The sequence below is a fragment of the Indicator indicator genome, chromosome 25 (genome assembly GCF_027791375.1).
Source record: "Indicator indicator isolate 239-I01 chromosome 25, UM_Iind_1.1, whole genome shotgun sequence".
NCBI classification, from domain to species: Eukaryota; Metazoa; Chordata; class Aves; order Piciformes; family Indicatoridae; genus Indicator; species Indicator indicator.
Genome location: NC_072034.1, coordinates 5,571,687 through 5,595,836, shown reverse-complemented (window position 1 = coordinate 5,595,836; position 24,150 = coordinate 5,571,687). Strand labels below are relative to the sequence as shown.

The 24,150-nt window shown below is 36.8% G+C and overlaps 1 protein-coding gene across 2 annotated transcripts in view; it reads right to left on the bottom strand.

Moving 5' to 3' along the window:
• Positions 1–19,600, bottom strand: part of SYNPO2 (synaptopodin 2) — a 71,820-nt gene extending 52,220 nt beyond the window's left edge. The window contains exon 1 of one of the 2 annotated variants that reach the window (XM_054392331.1): positions 19,472–19,600. In XM_054392331.1, the coding sequence (XP_054248306.1) occupies positions 19,472–19,600 (129 nt within the window). The remainder of the gene's footprint in view (positions 1–19,471) is intronic. The other variant, XM_054392332.1, reaches the window with a different exon arrangement.
• Positions 19,601–24,150: the final 4,550 nt, after the last annotated feature.

Genomic DNA, 24,150 nt, shown 5'->3' with positions numbered 1-24,150 from the left:
TTCTGATTTAGGGGGCCTGTTTATTTTAATAGTTCCCTTAGTTCTACTGCTGCACTCTAATTGAATTCAACTGAATTATTTCCCTGTCTGCTGCCAGCCTTCTCCCTCCCACAGCTCTCTGGCAACCATGTCCAGGAAAAGCCTTTAAAAGAAGCACAGACCCTCTTCTGCAGTCTTGTGCAATATCAGTTCCCTTGCTACCAGGCAGAGCACTAGATAGGCAAAGAAGATCTTCTTGGTCCACCTGGCCTTCCAAATACTAACCTTGCAGGTCTCCATACTGACCAGTGTTGTGTAACAGTAGTAGTAGCAGCAAGAGTTTCACTCATATGTGTATTTTTAAATGCATTTAAAATATGCAAATTCTATTTTTTTTTTCTATCCACAATCTACTGCAATGGTTAATTGTGGCTGCAACTGTAGATCTCTCAGCATCAAAAATAACTCACAAAGCATAGTATAGCTTAAGACATACTCTAAGGCATAGAGTCATCTGAACTTAATGCAAGATTCTTGGGTTTGCAAAAACCTGCATGCTTGTGATACATTCATAAACCCTATCTGGCTAGAACGTTCTCAACTGATGAAACATTAGACAGGTGGAAGGGGAATGGAGAGGGCTTTGAAGCATTTCTTCTTTCAAAATTTCCCTTTGAAGACTACAGGTTATTCTACATATATCCAGAAGATTCAAATGCAGTCAGTCTCATGACAATTTTAAATGTTCAGAGTTTTCCTGAAAATTTCATAGGAATGGGAATTCAGGTACGTGCAGTCTTGGCAAAATACTGCCCTGCTTTTGCTTTCTAAATGTGAAACTCCCACTGAAATCACTTGGTCGCTTTCTATTAACTTCAGCCTCAGCTGGAGCAATTTTAGGAGGAACACTCAGGGTAAAGTTCCATAGCACTACAGGCAAGAGAAAGTTTAAAAATAATAAATAGAATCCTACTTTGGAAACTTTAATTTATATAAATGGCCAATACTGGACACATATTTTCACATTAAAATGAAGCCACATAATGGTCGTTTGGTATTTAAGGAGACACAGAATATGCCTTGGCTACAAGTGATGTATGCAGCCAATTCCTTTACAATAAGGTCAAAAAATAAAAATCTTTAAAAATATTAACACCTTTGCATTGGGACTGACAAGTTAGAGTAGGATTATTGTAAATTATTTATTCATGGTATTCTTTGGACTGCACAGTAAGAAGTGTCTTGACTTACCCCATGAAGTTTTATTCCTTTAGGGTGGTGTATAACTTTAAGGCAAAATAATGTTTTTGAGTAAGCTGTGTTTCCAGATGGTTTCTACAGAATTTTGGCAGCCACATGCAATGATTAGTGTGGTTGCACTTTTAATCGCACACACTTTGCACAGACAAACCATATTCCTCCAAAACTATTACAGACCATTCAGCAGATCTTTTACTATCAAACTTTGACTATCACAGTAAATAGAATATCCTGACCCTATTGCTTGGGGGCTAGATAAAAACCTCTAAGCACATAGCTATTTAAAGAGAGGATTATATGGTTCATACTCTTGCTAGAATAGCAGTATGTAAACAGCCAGTGCTGTCTTACATGGAACATTTGCTAAAGAGACAGCATCTCTCACTTCACAACTTTTTCTATGCATATTCTTGATACTAACAATCCCAAGCCCTACTAAAACCTAGCTTTGGAGACATGGCACCTGTTTCTCTCCCTTTTGTAGATGAAAGATTCCTGCAACTGAGTGTTGCAGGACACAGAAATGCAGAATTTTAAGTGGCATGTAGGAGACCTGACTAAGACAGGTGTTGTACCAAAAGGATACAAGGATTATTTGAATACTGCTTCCTGCATTCTGATCACCATTGCCTTTGAATGGCACAGTGAGCAAAAGCTAAAAGGTATGAGACTACCTCTTTCAGGTCCTTATTTCATGACAAAAGTTTCAAATGCTGAATCATAAACAAGAACAGAAGTTTAAGATTTAAAGAGGCTTTTTCTGTCCTAACTTTATTACTGTACTCTTTTTAAGACGTTGAGGGGAAAGCAATACAAGGAAGAATCTTGTAGCATTTGCAGTTCTAATGCTCACAGCATGGTTGCTTATTGATGTTGGTTTATTTGAAAAAATTGTATTATTATGAACAGTCTGACTTAGTGTTTTGAGGAATTTCCAAGTAGCTGAAGTAGGTGGGGTGCAGTAGAAAAGTAACGTGATCTGTGCATAGCTAAGTGAGTGATGATTCCCAAGTTTGGGGTTGTGTTTTTAGCAGTCAGTGCTTTGCACTGGTGAGTGCTGGAGCTTGATTCCAGGCCAGACCAGAAGAAAGTAAATGTAAAGATTGCTTATGAAAGGATATTTCTGTCTTATCTACAGAACTGAAACTGAGGGTAAATGTTCTATTATTTTCTGACCTTTTACCCCTTCCCTTTAAAACACTACAGTATTAGGTTGATTTACAGCATTCTGAAAATTTTGATATTTACTCTTAAAAACTATCTTTATCGTGCCCAAAACAGAAGATAATTTGGTTTGGTTTTATTAAAATCCTTTCTGAACTTTTTATACTGTAGCTATTCTTCTCAAATGAGTCATACAATAACCATTCCTAGTTTGTAGCCAGTTCTCCAAAGAAGCAGATGAAAAAAGAAACAACTTCCTTTTAAGGGAACGAGACCTGTTTGTAATGATAAACCTCTTTCCATTTCTATTTGAAGACATTCTCCATAACCCAAGAATTGATAGCTGTAAAAACACTACCTACTTTATTTGGATTACAAAAATGTTCATAGCTATAGAACATTGTTTAATGTTAGCCTAAAGCATCTGTATATACAGCCACGCATAGGGGTACTGTTGAAAGTACACATGGGACATGTCAAGCAAGCAGCTAGTTTACCAGAAATCTGTAAGAAACATCTTGGAAGTTGTTTAATTTCAAATAATTTAATATTTTAAATAAATTAGTTAAAACAAAATTATTTAATCTTGATGTGGAATGAAAACAGCTCAAGAGTGTGTAATTGTATAAGTAAGCTAACAATTTCTACTGAAGTGCTGCATGAGTCCCACAACTCAGCATACTGCTTGAATGCTATTCATATGTTCTTAGAAGTGGGAGAAATATCTGCATGTCACACATGCTGCAACAGTTTCTGTAATCTCTGAAAGCCACTGTTATTTTAACAGCTGTGTTGTATATCTACTGTCCACAGAAACTCTAATAGGTATTTAGGTACTTCATTGTGCATTTCCCTCTCAGACTGAGGTCCTTCCAAGATTCTTCCATTAGCCCTGCACTAGTAAATAACGGGTTTTCTAGTACCACATGAAAAAAAGGGTTTAAACATTAAGAACTTGGGATTACTTGTTGGGTTTTTCTGTTGTTGTTTTTTTGGTTGGTTTTTTTTTTTCCTTTTGTGGGTGGGATCATTTTGCAACTCAGAATGTCCAGAAATGTATTCTAATTTTAGTGAACTCAGGTAAGAGCCAGATTTCAATATCTGGTACTGTAAGGAAAATAGTACATGTCAAGAGACTCCCAATAAATTTTAAAAAGTTGGCCAGATAGCCATGGTTACTTTATTTATCTTTTCTAAGATGCCAGACTACAGGTTAAAATTTTTCAATATGTTAATTTTAAATGAGTGTTACTGCATACAACTTAAAATATTTCACTGGATGTGTTACTTAGATATGAAATAAGAATAGAGTTATAAACTAGCTAAGTATTGAAGGGGAAAAAACCCTGATATTAAATGCAGATGCAAAAGCAGAGATGAATTGTCTAAGTTGTACTGCCATCCATTTAGCCCTGAACCCCTGACACCATAGTTTATTAGAGAGATGGAGACAACAGAATTCTTTGTAGCACAGATTTATATTACCAGAGGAGCTACAGCAGGCTTCTTCTATGTTGTTAAAATAAATTAATCAAAACCAGCAGGGGAGCGTCCTTGAATTACAATGGTTGCATTATTCAGAAACTGTAAAGACTGAATTTTTAAGGAAATTCAGAAGGCATGTAGCTTGGGAAAGAGCCAGTTGGTTTTTAATGCTGCCATTTTTAACAGTTCTTAATATAAGAAACTGAGTATTGTTTCAAACACATCTTTGGCATATATTTTCCATGATTTTATTTGTTATTATGTATTAACCCAAGCATAATATGGCAATCCCTTGTCCCAAACAGATTCTGAAGTATTTTAATGACCTTTGGCCCAAATTTGTGCCAGCTTTAAGATATGTTGGCTAAATCAAGGATGCAGTTCTCTACACAGAAAGCCACAGCCCACACAGTCATCAAATACAGCAATGCTATAGCAAGAGGACCACTGTCTTTCTCTTGTAGGAGGTAAAGTAATTTTTTTCCTAAAAAAACTTGCAAGAGGAAAGGGCTACAGAGTAAATAATGTAATCAAACCATGGGCACAAGCTGGAATTTTGTTAGAACACTAAAAATAGTCTCTCTCCAGCAAATGGATTTACACAAACTGAAATCACTGCCAGTGGTCAGAACCCCAGGCACACATTTTTTGCTAGGATCACTCAGGGAATGACTTTGCAGGACCACAGCCACGTACTTAATGCACAGCATTAACTTTCTGCAGCACTCTGGTTATGACAAGAAGGAAAGGCCTTGATAAACAAAATCACAATTTTAAGTGGTATTATTTTATATTTGATGCACACTTTTAGCATAGACAGAGTTTTTATAAAATCATGCTACTAAATATGACAAAAATGTATCACCACTGTTGCTAATTCCATTAAGTGATGCCTAGCTCACTGTCCTGGTTGACACACAGGTGTGGCATATCAGGCAGCTGTGGCCTAGTACTGAGATAGTCACATATAGGAGATACATGGGCACGTCTCCATTTCCTGAAGACAAGGAACTGAAGTGTGAAATTGTCAGTAGCTTAGATTTTTTAATAATGGAGGAGCACATGTAAAAAGCTTTGTGTTTTTTAAATCCATCATATTTCCTGTGCCTTATAATTTCACTAACCTACATGTACATGTTAAAGTCAATTAGTGGAGACAAAACCTAAGAGAAAAACCTACTTGCTTAATTAGTTTAAATAAAGTCCTGGATAATTAGTTTGAGTAAAGTCCAACCCAGGGAGGCTGTGTAAGCCTGCTCCCTTGGGGTGTTCAGGGCCAGGATGGATGATGCCTTGAGCAGCCAAGTCTAGTTGGGAGGCGTCCCTGCCCATGGCAAGGGGGTTGGACTAGATGATCTATAAGGTCCCTTCCAACCTATGCCATTCTATTAATCTATGATTTTGCTGCTATCAAACATTCATATTTTGAAAACTTAAAGATCTGAAACCTGGCATAAGAGTTGATAGTTCTGAAGATATCATGTCGGTTGTCTCAAATTTGAGTCATATTCTCCCATGTAACCTTTTTTTATTCCCCCTGAGCTTCGTTGAAAATGCACTGCAGTCCTTCTAGCATAACTCTCAGTTTCTGGAGAGTTATGTCACTCTATACAGTGTAAATGAAATCAATGTTAGAAGCAGAAGTCATGCTAAGCTTCCATTCTTTTGTCTCTTCTTCCAAAACTATAAATATAAGTAAGGATTAAGAAAGATAGTTGCAAAATGCTATGGGACTAAAATAGAAAAAAAAAAAAAATCACGTCTCACTCAGATGTTAGATGATAGTAAGTCTAAAATAATTTCCTAAAAAATGACAACAGAAGAAACAAACACATGCAAATGAACAGGATAATCTTGACTGTATCAAACATCTGGAAAGCATAAGCACACATAAAAGAGCTAATAATTTTGAGGATTTAATTTAATAACATCCCTTTCAAGAAGATTAACATGTGGCTACATACTACATACTTGCCATCAGAATATTTCACCCCAACATAGTTGTAGAAAATGTTCTGACAGCCCCAGTAACTTTACTTTAGGACATCATTCCCGTTCATTCTGTGTGGCTACTGTTGCTCCAACTTATACAAGATGTCCTGCCTATTTTCCAACCATTAAATGATATGTCTAACTCAGTTGCATTGGTATGGCCAAGTGGAACCTCCAAGTAACCTTGGTATGGATAAAACCAAAACTGTAATAGATCTTCATGAGTATTTTTAGAATGAGCACTGCCCTTACTAGATAAGAAAGCAACAAGCAACTGTGTCTAAAGACCCAGTTAAGAGAGTTAAGAGGTGCTCTTCATAAGTACTTCTGAATTAAGGCTCTGACAGCTACAACCCCAAAATTCTCCATGTAGTATTTCTCTTTAGATGTATGCAAAGTGTTTCAATGCCCAACAAAGGTCAAAGACTAGATTAAAAACACAAGATGTGTGCAGAAGATGAGATTGAAATAATTCTCATATGAGAGAAAAAATAATCTGAAGGAATATCTGACAATATGACAGCACAGTATTCATGAATGATTGTTTGAAGGAGTGTCAAGAAACCTGTGGGAAAGGTGAAACCAACAGGCAGCCCTGATCTGTGGCACTCTTCCAAATGCCAAGCACTGAATAAAGGAAGTAGAGGCTAGAAGGGACTTGTGAATGCATGGCTAGAAACAGAAAAGGCAGTTATGTAATTTTGTCAGTTATGTAATTTTGTACTTGTTTCCTGAGCGATTGCTTCCTTATGATTCACATCACTATATTCATTGGAAATTGATGGGTGATGTAAGCTACTTAGCTTGTGGCACTGTTTATACCTGTCTGTATAAAAAAACTTTGCAGTCAGATACAAATTTCAGCATACTGGTGATGTAAGAAGTTATTTAAAAATCAGCTGAAGATCAAGAGTGACATTTTAAGCAACTGAATAGGAATGTAGAAATGTACACTGCTCTTTTTCATCTTGAAGAAGATAATCTGCCTTGGATTGCCTTAGATGATAGAACTTTGCTGATACCTCTCTTATTAAGATAGTTTTGAGGGAAAGATGCTGTTACATGGACTCCTTCTCAAGTTTCCCTGGGAAACACACTTTTAAAACATTGCGTAGTCTTTAAATGTGTATCACAGGTCAGCACCTTCATAAATTAAATTCAGTGTCAGCATCAGTGTCCAGTTTCCTTTTCATTTTATTATTTTGCCCTGAAACTTACCTTTTTCTCAGTAATTTAAAGAAAACATGCAGTGAGAGCTGCATATCATCAGGGGTTGCTTTCCAGTTCTTTTCCTTCTGCATGGAAGAAACCAGAAATATGTACACTGAAATAAACTTTATCTCATCCTCTGTGACTGAAGAAAGAAGCCTTGATGCCAGAGATTACTGCAGTTTGTGAGAAGAAAGAGAAGTCCAACCTCACCTCTTGCACGCCACCTGATACTCCACACTCGCTCTGTAGGTTTTTACCTCTGTGAAAGTGTTTGTCCATGACTGACACCATAGGAGCTCAACAAAGCTCACTGCATTAAAAAGAAGAGTTGTCCAGAGATGGACAGCTGCAGCAGGTTTGACAGACACATACTTGCTTCACAGTACTACTTGAAGGATCCTAAGAGGATTTTGCCTTAAAGACTCCTTAGCTGTATGCTCAGTCCAAAGGTATCACACAGATACATTTCTAACCGGTAAAGCACAGTTATGGCAGGATCTGTAGTTGAGATACTGCATTGGGTTGTGATTTGATATGTTGAAATGATGAAGAAACTAGAGGTACACAAGGGAGCCAAGTGAAATAGCCAGAATGAAATTTGAGCACACGTAAGTATCATCTTGCCTAAGAGTATCTTACAAATGTAAAACAAAAAAAAAATCGAAAAAGTTCAAGGAACTTTTTAAGTGAAACTAAAGGTACTAAAGAAAAAAAAAAAAAGTTGGTTTCAGAACAGTAAAGGGTTTTAGAGAAAGATTTAGTCTGAGCTTAACTGCCATGCTGTTGCCTGGAAAGAAAATATTTTTTTGTAAGGGGAAGGGTTTCTTCCCACCCTTTTCAGCTTCAGCTAAGACTGTCCTAAAACATGATCCCATTTATGCCTTTCTATTTTTATCCCAGGATCCAGCAGCTGATGAATCATGCCAGGGTTTAATTCTTGAGAGGCGGATGATGCAGGAATCCAGAAGGCCTGCGTTCAAGCCTGATTTGAACAGGCCAATGCATCTTTAGTTTTTGCTTGACTCAGTTAGCACCCAATATGTATTTGTGCTAAGTCCCAGTCTCTGCAACTTTTCCAGGCCTCTTATGTAAATCAGGCCTGGAAGCAAAGAATAAGCAAATGACCCAGAAGGCTGGTATGGGGCTGGGAACCATTGTTCTCAGCCTGTGCATTTCAGTGCTCCATTTGTTCATGTAGTACCCCTCAAATAAAAATGACATGCTACAAAGATAACTATCTCTTTAGGCTTAATTATGGCACCCTTTGTACAGTTCTTGCCAGTGCTGTTTGCCAGAAAAAGAGGCATTCATGGTCCTTTCACTACGTTTAGATTCACTGAATTGTTTTACTTTGTTTCTGTGATTATAGAGAAAGAAAAGTCTAACCCTGAGAGTTCAAAAAAATTCTGCTTTTGTTGGTTGATGAGGTTTTTAAGTCAAATTCCTAGTCACAAATTGTGTTATGAAATCAGAAATCTTGGTAACATTATCCTGGTGATCTGGGAAATGGCTTTCAAATGTAGCACACTTGGAGCAGAATCAGGGCCTTTCAAGTACAGATTCAGTTATGGAAAAGAGAGTTGGATCACACCTGTACTCATCTGTTAATTCAAAGTCATCGACTGAAAATGGGTTTAATCTGCAAAATGTGGGTATATTTCCAACACCTTAGATGTTCAAGGATGCATTCTTGAATTTGGTTTTGGTATACTTTGTAGGAGTTTATTCTTAATCCGACTAGTAAAATAACCTTGTTTTAGAAAAGCTAATATTACAAACTGAACTTATGACTGACAGTGTATTCAATAGCCATGTGTAATATTACTACGGAATGTTCGTAACAATGTGTAAAACAGGTGCAGAAATATTTTTTCCTTTTTTAAAGGACTATGACTGCCTTATTCTTAAGACCTTCTGAAATACTCCCTTTTTGTGGTTTTGAAACCACAATCAAACTCTAATACAAATTTATGGAGCCTTCCTAAACAGGATCACATTCTATTCATATGCAGAGAATAACAAGTAGAAGTGAAAGAAAGATATGGAATGATTAATATTATTATTTTGATTAATTTGTTGATTCTCAATGTGGTTTAGATACATATTTCCCATGTGATCTACTCTAGGAGATCCTGCTCTGGCAGGGGTTTGGACTAGATGATCTTTTGAGGTCCTTCCAACCCCTAATGTTTTGTGATTCTATGATTTGTCTTGAAATTATCTGTTCCAGGAGGTACTAAGCCCAGCAATAGTTAGCAGCTTCAGTAAGAAAACGTTAAAGCTAGTAGCCCAAATTTCTCCAAATTGTAACTGTCTTTACATTCAGTTACCTATGATTTTGGGGATTGGGAATAAGAGCACCATCTAGTGATAATCAATAATATGTCCATGTCATGAAAAGGTGATTATTCAGTCTGGACATAAAAACACACTGCTACTTCACTTAGCAAAGGGATTTGGGGGCTTGAAAGGAAACAGTGTTCTATTTGTGATTTCCACTTCAGTTTAATGGCCATTATCCTCCCCTAGACACTCCTAAACATGCACAGCACATATTAAAACTGACTTTGGCTGACAGTATGGATACCATGTGATAACACTTTAAATCTAGCATTTTGTTCCATAAACCAATGATGTAATTTTATTATGTATTATTGTAACAAATGCCTCCACCTTTGTGAATGGCACCTTTGATCAGCATAATATACTTACTCCACTGACTAAGAATTTAGGTAAAACCATTCTAGTTTCCTAGGTATCAAGTTTTTTGGAAAGCAAACAATTCTGAAACTTGGGGATCTTTCAGTGAATATGTCAAACAGCTGCTCCTCTGTAAGAACCTGAAGCACTAAGTAGTATTAGGTGTTGGAGTTTTCTTAAAGCATCCATGTGTAATGAGAGTTGTTTTTCTAATTTGAAAAATTCAATAAGCAGGTCTTACACTACCCGTTCTGCAAGCATTATTTCCGTGTGTAGGAAGATTGTTATGCATATGTGATGATATATTAAGCTATTTTTTCCTTTCAGTTTATTTCCATATGCATCCTCTGTAATCAAATCAGTGGCTTATGGCAGCTGGTCTTTGTAGTGATCTCTGCAAAACAGGAAAATGCAATTTGTGGAACAAAATGCTCATCAGCCACATCTGCTAAGCTCTAGGAGTTCAGAGATTTCTGTGATGAAATTTCATGTAAGGCAGAAAGTTTCCTACATTTCTTTCAGTACAAAGGAAGTTCACTGGGAATGATGGGCACTATTCTAACCAAGTAACAAGGTTTGATAGCTGAGGCATTGTTGGCCCACACTTCTCAGTGAGTTTCACTGAAAGTGATATGTAAGCAAGTATCTGTACTTGTGTATTTAAATAAAAGTACTACCAAGAGAATGATAAGAGAAAGCATAATACATTGCACAAATCTCCACGTAGATGCTTTTCTTCTGCTGGGTTTTCTTGCAGGACCCTTAGAGCCTTTCTAATGTGAGGTCAGTTAAGCTGAACAAGATGAATGTGCCAACTGAGGAGTTACTATCTAACTTGTCAGGCCACACCTGTGCCAGCTGAAGATGTCACCACACACAGCAGCTCTACACTCTCTTTCCTTCTCCCTATCCTGACCTAGAGGTTTCTATCGTTTAAGAAATACCTGCCCAGTGCAACCAATACAAACCTGTCTGTTTGCAGAGTTGAAGAAAGCAAGAGGCCAGTTACAACTAGTCCCCTCCACCACCGAACCGCTGGGAGATATGTCCACAGTCTAAATTTTCTCCTCAGCTTATACGTTATCAGTCCTTTAATAAATGGCCTCTAGTTCCTAGCAATGTCATTCTAGTACCTATTATTAGCAATCGTTTCACACTGAAATGCCTTAAACTTAATTGAATATCTTTGTTCTTACAAAACCTCCCAAGACAGCTTGGAAATTAAATGTACAGTTACCAAACAACTTGGAAAAAAGTTACACTGCACAACAATGTTATCAGCATACCCTGAAGGGGATTTTATTCTTTTGAAGAGAATGACTTCTGCTAGACACAGAAATTGTAGTAAGTAGATCCCTAGCAAAAACTGCTACACCCTTCCCAATGAGGATTTTTATTCATGATATCTGCTTCTAATTAAATAACTGCACTATATTATGCATACTAAGACCCAGTCCTTTCCCCTTTAAAACCAATGGCAAAACTCCCATTGTGTTCATGGGAAAAAATGTAAGAACTCCTTTGTTAAGATTTCCCTTATAGTAATTTCAGCTCTTAGGTTTTTAAAACAAAGATTCAGACAGCAAGCAGTTCCTGATGCTCCTTGTATTAGGCAGAGAGTACTATGAAGGGGAAATTTGGTCTTACTAAATTATGTTCCACTGTCATTCCGTTTGTTTTTCTTTCTGTTACTGTAAAGTGCTACAATGGACATGCAATTGTCTTGCATTATCTTTATTTTTAGAAACTTTCTTGAAATTCAATCTTATAGCAATTTATACCATACATATCATCTTTATTCTACAGAGAACAGACAAAATGAAAACAGCAGTGTAAAAAGCCATAGCTTACCTACTTTCTTCATGGTTTTGGCCCATCACCAGTTCATCTGCTAATGAATTCTAATACAAAACATGTTTACAAAACCCAAAGCACCCAGCTTCCTGTCTGGGACCATGTTTCTAAAATACACTTACAAAAAGGCAAGTTTATAAAATAATGATTCTACAGCTAAGCAGTCCAAGATGACCTAACTCTTTTGAAGCATTTGATGTCCCATCTCAGATGCAGGAGGAGATATCAAAGACTCAAAGGATTCAAAATACATTTCTGTGGAAGCAGAAAGAGGGCTTGTAGGCCATGTTTCCTTGCTAAACAAGAAAAGAATATTCTGTTCTGTACCCAGGGCTGCTGCACATGATAAAGAGCTCAGGGGACAGGCCCATTGACCCTGAGCTTAGAGACAGGTTTTCATTATAATTTAGCTTCCACATAAGCAATACATAAAGCAGCCACTTCTTCACTGTTCTTAGCACCCCAGTGAGAGCAAGGTGCTGAGGTGTTTTGAAGATTTTTGGCTTTCATGCTCAACACCATGTTAATTGGCAGGTAACCAAAACCAAAAAAAGAGCACTTTGATTTTGGTGCACACTGAAGTGTTTCAGTCTAAATGTGCATTAGTCTCATCCTAACATCCACACTGAGTAGAGTCTACAGATTCTAATGAAATGGGACAGATGGGAAAAATTACAGAAAAGGAAAAAGAAATCAACTGTGTAACTTGTGTACATTAGGTCTGAAATTTAAAACCTTCAAGCTGATATCCAGTTGTTTTTTTTTTATTGTCAGTTTCATTCCAGACAGTGAATAGTGCTCGTAAGTGCTGGTTGCAGTCTAAATTTTATTATTTTTGTCCAAGGTTAATTCCATGCACAGAATTGTTCCTTTCAAAGTTAAAGCTATCTCTGCAAATCAGTCTTATTTTGTAGAGTGCTAAGCATGAAATATGGTCCCTGAAAGTATTTTCAGTGCTAAATATTTCTGCTATACATATGAAGAACACTGAGTTTTGTAGCTGGAATAAAGCCCTTCCATGATATGCAAAAATCTCTATCTGTCTCTTCTCAAACAATCTGACACAAGCCTAAAGGGCTTTGTAAACAACATTTCCTGTTGTGATATTTTAATGCCGACTTGGCCCAAAGTCTTGCTATTACATTCACATTCACAATATGAATGCAATGGCAGAAAACACAGAACAATTAAATAATGTCATGCAGTGTATTTTAAATGTTCTCAGCAAAGAAACTAGAAAAAAAAAAAGAAGCAAAGGTTTATACAAAGCAGCCAATATAATTTAGTAGGAATACACTGAGGGTTTTTCATTTGTTTAGTTTCAATCAGTCTGAATTATGTTGTTCATTCTATTTCATTGAAAATTCTCCTGCCATGAGAGCCGGAAAGGTATCTGTTGAAACAAGTACAAATGAAGGCTACCATATATCCAAAGCATGCTTGTATTTGCCTAAATACTGTGGAAAGCATGCCAAAGCCAGCTTGGTGTGTAGTTCTGTATATCCAAAACAGGGTATACAATCATGCACTAATTCAGCCTGCAGTTTCTAAACAACTAGATGGGACTTCAGTACTAAACATTTCCACTGGCACAATAGCTGCAAAGAAAAAGTTTGAAACCAGCCTTTGGAAGTACATATAAACCTTTGCTGCTAAAGGAGTATGAATATTTTCCCAGATTATTTTCCTAACTAGCAATGGCAGATTTTAATGAGTATAAATAGAACATTTTCTTTAGGTTTCAGAAACTTCAGTTTGTTCCTTTGTTTTGTGAAATAAATTATCCTAACATCCATAAAGCTCAACCTCTTCCCAGTTTGTCAGTGAAAGTTTTGTCATTTGCTTAAGTAGAAACTGCATGAAGTCATCTAAATATGTGCAAAAATCTATTGGTTATTAAAATGGGTCAAAGCTCATAATGCAGTAAATATCCCTTCCAGAAAAAAAAAGATAAACCCAGTTTTCCACATAACTCCTAATGTGAAAAAATATGTAAATATGCCTTACAAGGTTTTCTGAATATCAGCAAATACCAGCTGTGTCAGATGGCCTGAAGAGTGAATTTGAGAATAAGAGTTTGTCCAGGCTGCAAAAACAAACTATGTTTGGAAATGTATTAGCCAGCAAATTTAAACAAACAGTTTTAAATACAGTCCAAGTAAGGCAAGTTGTGTTTAAAATCATGTAGGTGAACTCTGAACTCCTCTCCTGTGCTGCCAGAGTTCAATCAGCATGTTTTAAACATGGTTTGTTCTGTCTTCTGCTATGTGTGAAGTCGTATTCAAATTCTGTTTAAAATGTTAATTGATACAAATGAGGAAATATCAGCAGGGTCATGTTAGCTCAGTACTGATCCTTTACACAGCATGCTGAGCATCTTAATTTCAAATACAGTGGCCCATAGTAAGATCCTATGGATTAACAAGCCTATTTTCAGAAGCAGATGGCAAGAATGCATCAACTCAACTCCAGGATGACTTCTAATGTCATCTGGAAATGATCTGAAACACCAAACCATCCCTTCATCTTACTACAAGGATGATTCCTGGGCCATCAGTGCAGAGGCAAGCAGGGGAGAAAAACCCCACTGCTTCAGCAGCCATGGGTTATGCTTCTCTGCGTGACTTTACAGTGAAGTGAGCCAGGACAACAGGTATAACATAGCTGTACTGGTCAGGTCTGAACAAGAACGTGGTGATTAGAATTGCAGCTTTTACTAACCTAGATTTATGCCTGAAATTGTGAGCATTTGCCGATGGTGAGAATGTAAGAGAAAAACAGGAACTTGAAAAATGTTCCTTAAACCCAGCAGCTTTGATGTACCTGGTAGATGGGTCAACACACTGCTCACGTGCCTCTCATACATGACAATAGCATGGTTTGCCTTACCCAAGGATCAATGCTACAACTGTGCCAACATATCCTACCCCCTTTTTTTTTTTTCCTTACTACACAAAGTGTAAAGGTCAACTTGGTGGAAACCACTTTGGGTTGTTCTGCACATGTCCAGTATTCAGAAAAATGCAGGGAGAAAGTGTGCTTCCAACATTAAGTAATCTTGTTCAGACATCAACGTTTTACGCTGTTGGTTCATGTTGGTACCAAGTCTTTGAGTTTCACTTTCAGTTTCAGGTTCCAATGAATCCAAAATGATGAAACTGAGACTTGAACTGAAATCTGAGCATTTTGATGGACAAGTGCACAAGTCTAAAAAGACCAGGCAGCCATTTGGCACATGTTGAGCCAAAGCTAGAACTACTATTTGTGCAGCAGCAGCAGAAATGTATTCAGAAACTGGCAAAATGGTCACAAACTGTAGAAGTTTTGCATGAAGCCTCCTTGAGATTGTTAGTTTTGAATCCTGAATTATTGAAATACTTCATAGGATTAATTGGGACTATAGTTAAAATTTACTAGACAATAGAAAATTGCATGATATTTGGCATGTTTGGACGTAAGACAATGTTCATAGCATAGCAAAAGAATTCAGGGTGCAAAATCACATTGATAAGAGTTTTAAAATATCCATTAAGGCCTTTTAAGTAACTTAATATGTGAGAGCATAGGCATTATACCTGTAGTTACGCACTGGAAAACTGGCATGGTACAAAATGAAGGCAGGCAAATGTTGCCCTTTCGTTTTTCTAAAAATTTAGTTGAAAAAAAATTAGTTGAAAAAGTACAGCACTTAAAAAAATCCTGTGTGTTTTTCCTCATACATCTACATACTGTTCTGCTGCTGAATTGGGGAGACAGGATGAATGCTCTTGTAGGTATAAAGTAAGACAACATGATTCCCTTTGAGGGGAATGTGTGTAGAAATTTCTTTGTATATACTACATACAGACCAGAGTACTTCCAGAACTGGTATGATCTGAATTCAGTAACAAGTGAGGCACCTTGTTGCAATTTACCCAGTGTCTCAAGTATGAAAACCTCCAGCACAAATGCTCAGATGGATTCTTAAAGATGGATTCTTAAACATCTTTTCATTTTTACTGATCAGAAAGAGAGGACTGAATTTCATTTGAAGTACTTAGAGGTCTGAGTCATGGAACTTGACTACTAGAACTATTTGTTAAGTTCTCAAACTTAAATTAACAAGACTTTGAGAGATACAAACAATGAGTTCATCAAATTACTGCCTGGTTTAGGTAACAAATATGCTGTGAATAACAAACCTCCACTGCAACCAGATAATTTAATGGACTTACATCATGGTTGAATTATTGATGTAAATCCTCTATAGGACCGCTCCATTAAATTACCTGTCGCATAAGAAATGCTTCTTAAAGTATATAACTTCATTATATATATATAGCATAGCTGGTAGTGTTAAATGTTAGTAGAAAAATTCACAGGACTTTCTTTCAAATGCTAGTCCAGAAAACCATCTGTTATTTTGTACATACAGGTTTAATAATTTTTAAATTAAAAACAGCAAAGAATTTTACAAGAAAAAAATATCTATGATAGTTATTGAAAAAAAGCATTCTTTTATACATCTCACAGTGGAAAGAGAAAGGACATCACATGTCACTTTGCTCTTATATACCTTGAAGTCTTAGCCATCTAGGGTCGCTGTTGTGATTTCCTGACTATCTCCAGCTTTGGGAAACTATCCTACAGCACAATACTGAAATGGTTTAGTGTCTTGGTGCAAGCACAGCACAACTGATTTCCTTACAGCACACTCGTTTTCCTTAGATTTATACTCCTGAATGTATATTTTTTTGCCAGTAACATTCATTTATTATATATCCTTCTTAGCACCACATATCTTTTGAACAATATTTAAAATAGATCTTTTTTTTAAGTCAGTATGATATGGGTGGACAGAATACAGAACATGCAGGTATATTTTAACTGAAAATAAATTTCTATGAAGTATTTACAATATTAGTGGACATAATAAAGTAACTTGAGGAATGAAGCCAGGGTCAGAAGGAGGAATAATGTTAAGCAGTTAAATAACTGCACAAAACAAGTCAAATATTTTCAAAATTTACTTATTGAATAAGAGTAAAATATGGACAAACAAAAAGGTACTTTGTGATACATTAAAAAAAATAATCCTTCTGTTGCAATCTCACATGTAACAAATTACTGAAGTGTCTTGAATCTAATTTAATGGGTTGGAAAATTATGTGCTGATAAAAAAATCTTATTTTTTGTGCTGGTGAGAAAAGTTATAGAGATATTTCTTAGGAAGGCAGAAGATCTGTCTCTATCTCTGTTAATACTTTGCATAATGATGGAAAACAATACTTCATGCTACAGGCAAAACTCTCATTGATTTTACTGTGAATGCTGCTTGCATATATGGTTTTAGAACTAGGCAAGGAACAACGAGGAAGTATGCACCAGTGGAGAAGCTGAACCTTATGTTTGTGGAAAAACAAAAACACCCCTCCCTCCCCCCCCCAAAAAAAAAACCCAAACAAAAACCACAAAAAAACCCAAACTAAAAAAAAAACCCCAAAAAAAAAAAAAAAAAAGACCAACCCACAAGCCAAACCAACCAACCAACCAAAAACCCCAAACCAGTTTTACTGTATTTAGGAAACAATTTGGATTTTAGAGCCAGTAGAAGAATTACTATGCATTATTAAAATTAAAATCACTAAACTTATTTTTTTCACAGATAACATTAAAAGCTGAAAACATTTCCTCTCCCCCCAAAACGGTCACACACAGTGTAGCTGCAGACCCCCCACCTTGCCATGCCTTGACCTGCTGGTGGTGCCTGACCTGGAGACCCACATCTGCACATCTCTGCCAGAGCCCAGACCCCTGGGGAGGACAGCGAAGCCTGCTGACAGTGTGAGTCTCAAAGCAAGCTGTGGCCTGTCAAGTCTGAGCTTCAGGTTTTCAGCCAGATATTCCTGTCAATTTTCAAATCCCACTGATCTTTAACAACTCTTAAGTGTGGAGAAAGGAATGATCTGGAAGTCATAAAGCATCCAACCCACCACATTTCTAAGACATATACGCTGATATACATGTACCCTTACAAAGGGAGTTCTGAAGTATTGTATTATGTGGTTATTTGTTGGGTTCATTTGCCAGAAAACAAACTCATGTTCTTTGATTTTTTTCCTAAAAATATATATTATTATTTTTCTAAACTTAAATATATTTTACTGGTGGATTTTCCCGTTAGAAGTAAGGTACAACTGTTAACATGTATCTAGTTCTCATGTCTCAAATTGTAGTGGTAAACCAGAACCCAGACTTAAGTGTCACAGCCTATAGTGTGAATATGAAAAAAAAAATAATTGTATAGCCTATTGTCATCAGGAAAGCTAAAGCTTAACCAGAATCTTGTGTTCGAACTACTGTGGTTTTTTACTTTTGGTTTTACCTAATCAAGGCCATTTGCCTTTTACTGTTAGTTACAATTTTTTCAGTTCTAGCTACAAGTGTTCACTAGATGGCAGAATTCCACTGGCAGCTATTACCAGGGGCTTAACTTCCAAAGCAACAGTTGCCCATCGGTAGGAAAAAAATAAGTTCAAGTTTTGCAAAGTACAAAAACAAACAAAAAACTTAACAGTGAGAAAAAAATTATACAGGCATTTAGTAAATCATAGCTCTGTTACTGAATAAGATTAATATTATTGGCTGGAAATCACTGAAAATAACAGTGAAAGATGTTCTTTTCTTGATAGAGGAACTAAAAAACCCTTCTTTTATAAAATGAGGTAGACTTACTGCTTCTGCTCGCTGTGGAAAAGTTACCTGACCCAGTAAATTAAATTTAATTAATAAATACACTGACTACTTAGGAAAGTTAGAGCTTAAATAACTAAACTACTGATCTAAAATACTGTATCAAAGTACAAAAATTTAACACAATGTACTGCATTACCAAGATACTAAAAGGTGATAAGATATATTTTAACCTCTCTCTCTCTCAATTTAACAAGGCAGCATTCATTGTGTGATGATCAGTCCTAGTATCATCTCAGCCAGTGGTATTTTGCTGACTTCAGGGTGCTGGACAAAATTTGTTCCTCTTGTCTGTGGGAATAGAATGCATCTCCATACAGTTACATAAGCCTTAACAACCCTGACAAATCTTCATTGTTGCAGCAGTGGAGAAGCTGTTGCAATAGGGTGAGAACTGATTTCTAACAAAACTACTTTTAACTATTGTTTTTGCAGTTTAAGGATAGCAATTCTTTTCCATCTCTCTCTCTTTTATTTAATTCTGAATTTTTATTATTTGTTTTGCCCTCATAGTAATTTTTAGTGTTGCTTATTAAATATAAGAGGGAATTTTTGGCATCCGTTAATGCTGCTTCTAAGGCTGGATAACTTTCCAAAACCAAAGATAACTCAGTGTAATGCTTTCCAGAATTCTCAAAATAGTAAGAACATTTTCTCATGATAAATCTGTATTTATTATGCCTAGAGCAGAAAAAGTATCATAAATAAATGGCTGAAACAGGATTGCCTAATAGGAGATTCAGTTTTGCGAAATGCTGACTGCATTCAAAAACATACAGTGAATCAAAGAGGAGCAGAAAGACAAACACCATCTCACAACTCCAAACCTCTAACATTTAAGAGGGTGTATGTAATACTCACAATCTACCAAAAAATAATAATTCCTTTTTACTGAAACAGACCTAATCTACACCTGTAGAATTTCTGCAAAACAGAGAGTTTTAGCAAAAGCAGACATTCTTAGCAAATTCAAAGAAGCACCAGAGTAAGATGCGCTCTAATCATTTCCCTGGAAGCAGTATATGTTTAAACAAACTGTTGTCTTCACACATGTCCACAAAACATCAATAACATCTTTCTCTCATGATCCTACCTTGGCGATTTGCAAAGGCTGCTTTTGCTCCTTGCCACCTTGCAATCTAAAGCCCCAAGGTGCCCCTCCGCTCATCGCAATGCAGAGATAATCCCCCGTGCCCATTTTCCTGGTGCAGTTAGGCAGCATTCATTTACAGAAGAACATGTAACAGTTTGTCTTGCAGATGTTCAGCAAGCTGGAGATTTGTCTGCCAGGCAGAGCCGGAGACCCAGAGCACCACACTGTTGCTGCTGCTGTGTACTGCACTAGCAATTGTAGTCATTCAGAAGACTGTAAGCACTCCCTCCAAGGGCACAGCCCACTCTTTCGTCAGATTTCTATGCTCAGCCCACCTTCAAAGTAAAGTAAGTAACGTTGAGGGAATGCTCACAAAGAGCCTTCACCATGAGGCAGAAAAGGCTGTATTTAAACATGATTCTCATGACAGCTAAATTAAAACAACAACAAAAAGAAGTGTACATTTCCCAGTGACAATTTAGGATGTAAGTTTACTTTAGTAAATGGTGCCAGACATTTTAAACTCTAATTTAGCCATTTTTTGGCCTTCATACTCCAAACAAAGAAGAAAGCAGAATCTTGAGTGAAACATCATGTACATCATCTGGGTAACTGATACACTTTGACTAAAATCTAGGCTTATGATTTTCATCTCTACCCCACATGCTTTTTTGCAGCACTGCAGGTATGAAAAAAAAATCTAAAAAAAAAAGAAAAGTTTTATAGTTTCCACATTGTGGAATTGTTTCTTTTGTTGGTTCTCTCTGACCTCAGTATAGTTAAATGTGAACTGCTATTTAGCAGTGACCTGAATTATTATTGGACTCTAATAATACCTGTTCTTATGCAGCCTGTTGCCTTTCCTCCCAGAAAGGAGAAAAGGATTAGTGGAATGAAGTGTCATATCTCTCTACTGATGCTATCAATGGATGATTTGCATTTTGTTATTAAAGGGGAACGTTTCTACAAGCATGTAAAAAACATTCAGTAGGAAGTTAATTTGCCAGTGCCTTACAAGATCTGGGTTCAGGTCTGTTCCCCTTTGCTGACTAGTGGTAATGCAGACTGTAAACAGCTGAGCTCCTTCATGTCTAGTTGGAGTGGTTTAAAACTGTTCATCAAGGGATGAATATTCTCATAGCTGAGTGTTAACAACTGACAGCGTAAGTACCCCTACTCACCTCAGCCCAAAGTCAGTCTGCTTGGCATAAATCACATGTCATTTTGAACTAAACTGGTTCTAAAGGAGAGTGTTCAGCAGGTGGGCAAAAATATCTTTAGCAGATAGACTAGTTCCTGAAACAAACACCTTTTGCTTTGAGATCCAGGTTGCTGGGGGTTGATGTAAGATTCCCACAGCCTAAATTCCACTGAGGTTCCTGTATGAAGTGTTTTTGGTTGGCTGGTTCTAGGTCTTTAGAGATGCCAGGGCAACAGGCAACTCTCAGCGTTGAAGTTAAAACTTTGTATCTATGTAGTTGGTAACAAGTGAGGCTTTAAACCGAAGCCCATGTGTCTGTTGATTAAGTGTCCCTGGAGGGAAACCTCCTTACACAACAACAATATTCTTTAAAGACCATTAGGCAAACTATCAAGGTAGACTCAGGGTCTTCTGTTAAACTGAAATATTATGGCTAGAAAAAGTAATCAGGCTTTTAATATTCTACTGGCCTCTAATCTGTGAAAGTTACATGGTTCTCTAGAAGTTAAATCATCATGTGGAAGTATTGGCAACAACAATAACATGATTGCTGCTGTTAGATGTCTGCTCTCCAAAGAAAAAAATATTTTCCTTTTCTTCTGTATTTGTATATACCTATATGTAGTACTAATTACTCCAGAACAAGTTGTGAAAAGAATGTAATATTTAAGAAAAACAACAAACAAAACACCCCCACCCCCGAAATCCAAAACCTTTAAGAGTAGCCCAGTATAACAGCAAAGCTTTGGGGACATTTAAAGCTGGTACCTTTCAACTCATGTGGTACTCTAAACCAGCCCGAACTGTGGTGCTGACAGGAGAATGAAAGTAGGAAACCCAACATTTTTTCTAGTCCCTGTGTTGAGAAGGCTTTATAACAACAATGCCAAAAACATTACTGCTTTTTCTTTTGAAAGAGAATTTCTTGCTTGCTCTGTTGTAAGAAAAACATTTAAGTCTGCAACTAAACTATTCCCATGATGGGGAGACCCAAAGCTTCCTATGTCTTAATCTAATAATCTTAATCTAATAATACTCCATAGACATTAACAACTCCCGTTTGCTTTATATAACTTCCTTTAATGCTTATGCCACAGCATATCTTGCTTTTTAGTACTAGTTTTATCTTCTTGTACATTCTCTGCATCCTTTGGGATTTCTGAATGCTGGTCAGAAACTGGCTATCATGATAAAAGTGGAGTCATTCATGGGGTTTATGAGATTTTGGTCTCTGTGGTCTCCATAACATAAATAAATCGCATACATTCTGAGATTTTTTTTTAATCCACTGAATAATTTAATAGCAACCACAGTGACTTAACCACTGGCACCATCTCCATCATTTCAATAAACCTAAAGATCCAATTCTAGGCAACAGCTGATAAAAATGCTGTGTCACAAGAAATAACATTGTACACTCAGCAACTGACAAATGCCAGAACTCACACAGCATCTATCTGTGCCCAAATACAAGTAAAACTGTGGCTTCATCCTGATCTTTGTGTGATCTGTATGAAAAAATTTCCAAGTCCAACCCCAACCTGGTCATCTGCTTTCAAAAACTGCCAGTCAAAAAATCCAACACATGAGCTTTGACAAGCTGTCATAAACCAAGAGCAGCCATACTTGGACCAAAGTGAGGACATCTACCCTAAAATGTTACCTTTGGTAGTAGGTGGGAAATGGTTGCTTAGGAGAAAAAATAAGAACATAGAAAATGCATATGACTTTCCTCAGGCAGCCTTCAGTGACTTCCACTCAAAAACTTCCTAAGCTGGATGCTTAGGAACATAACTATGACATAACTATGTCTGTTGGACATAGTAAGAGTTATGAATTTCTCTTCCATGAATTTTGCATGTGTTTTTCTCTTGAGCCTATTCCTTTTGGTATCTGTAACTTACCATAAGATGTCACTCCTAGCTACATTGTGACAAAAAGAATCATGTTTTCTTCTTTGAATCTGGATCTTACAGACTCATTTGATGATCCCCGCTCCTCTGGATCATATGGAACGGATTCCGAGCCACAATTTCCAGGCAGTCATCTCAGTCATCTTTTTTCAAGGGAAGAACAACACAATAATTAGTCACATTTTCTACAGAAGCTGTCTCATGCCTTTCATTATCCTTGTTGCCTCTATAGTTCTACAGCCTTTTTCAGTTGGAGGACTAGACCACCGCACAGTCCTCAAGCAGCTGGCTAAACAGATTGCAGATACAGTTGGGATTTATACAATAACATGGTATCGTCTATTGTGTTTTCCAGTTGCTAATCCAAACATTGCTAACACCTGATTTGCTTTATCAGACATGGCTGAATTGATGTTTTCATGGCATTATCTTTTAAAATCTTAAAATCTTGTCTGATGAAAGTCACTTCAAAGCTCATTGTTTTATAAGTGAATTAATAGGGTTTTCCCCAATGTGTATCACCTTATACTTCTAAGCCATGTTACGGTATGGCTGCTTAGTTTTTTTAAAAGCCTCTGGTGAAGGAATTTGTTGAAAGCCTTTTGTAAATCCAAGATCAATCAGATCACCCGTATCCACGTGGTTTTTGATCCCCTCAGAGGCCTGCCTTGTGTTTGTGAGGCAGAACTTCCTTTTAACTCTTCCCAGCGAAGTCATATTTATCCAGATGTCCACTGTTCCTTATTATAGTTTCCCTCTATTTGTTTTTCATATATACTAGGCTGACTGGCTTGTTTCTGAATCTCTCTTGGCACACTTCTGTTAAAAAATGGCACTCTGTAATTTCAGGTAACAGTTTTATGTGAGAGTCAGCTCTTCCAACCTTGAATTCCTTTAAAGCTCTGTGTGGTCTTGGTGACTACTTAAAATAATTTTCCTCATCTACTGTCACTTGTCCATATATTTTCTTTTCTTATTGTAATAATCATTTATGATTCTGCACAGTTTTACTATATTTATCTAAAATCTAATTTATATTGTGTGGTTCAGCAGCTGAGCACAGAAGACATTCTACAACTATGAGAAGAAGTAAGACATATGTTTGTCTTTCATCCAGCAATTAAAGCAAAGCTGTTATTTCACCTACAGTTTCCTACAGTAGTATCTTAGGTCTGTGGATTCTTTAAAAATGCAAACCTTTCCACCCATTCTTTAGTAATGAGGAAGAGAGAGAGGGAAAGGGGAGGTGACGATCTCTAATTTGTGGGCAGCATTCTACTGCTGTAAATACCTGTATGGTCTGATTTCCTCCTTTTTATGCATTGCATTTTCTTTTCCTATCTGATTTTTGTTCACATGATGTCAACATAATCTAATTCTCAAAAAATGCCTGGTTTGACAGCTTTCTGGTAGATTCTAACAGTAACATCTGTAAACAATTTAATAAACTACCCAATTTATTGTAGGATGTGATTTTAGCCAAATGGGTGGATCAGAAGTGGGAGGAAAAAAGGACAAAAAATTGGCAGTGCTTTTTTTTGTTTACTAATTACATGGGAAAAAAC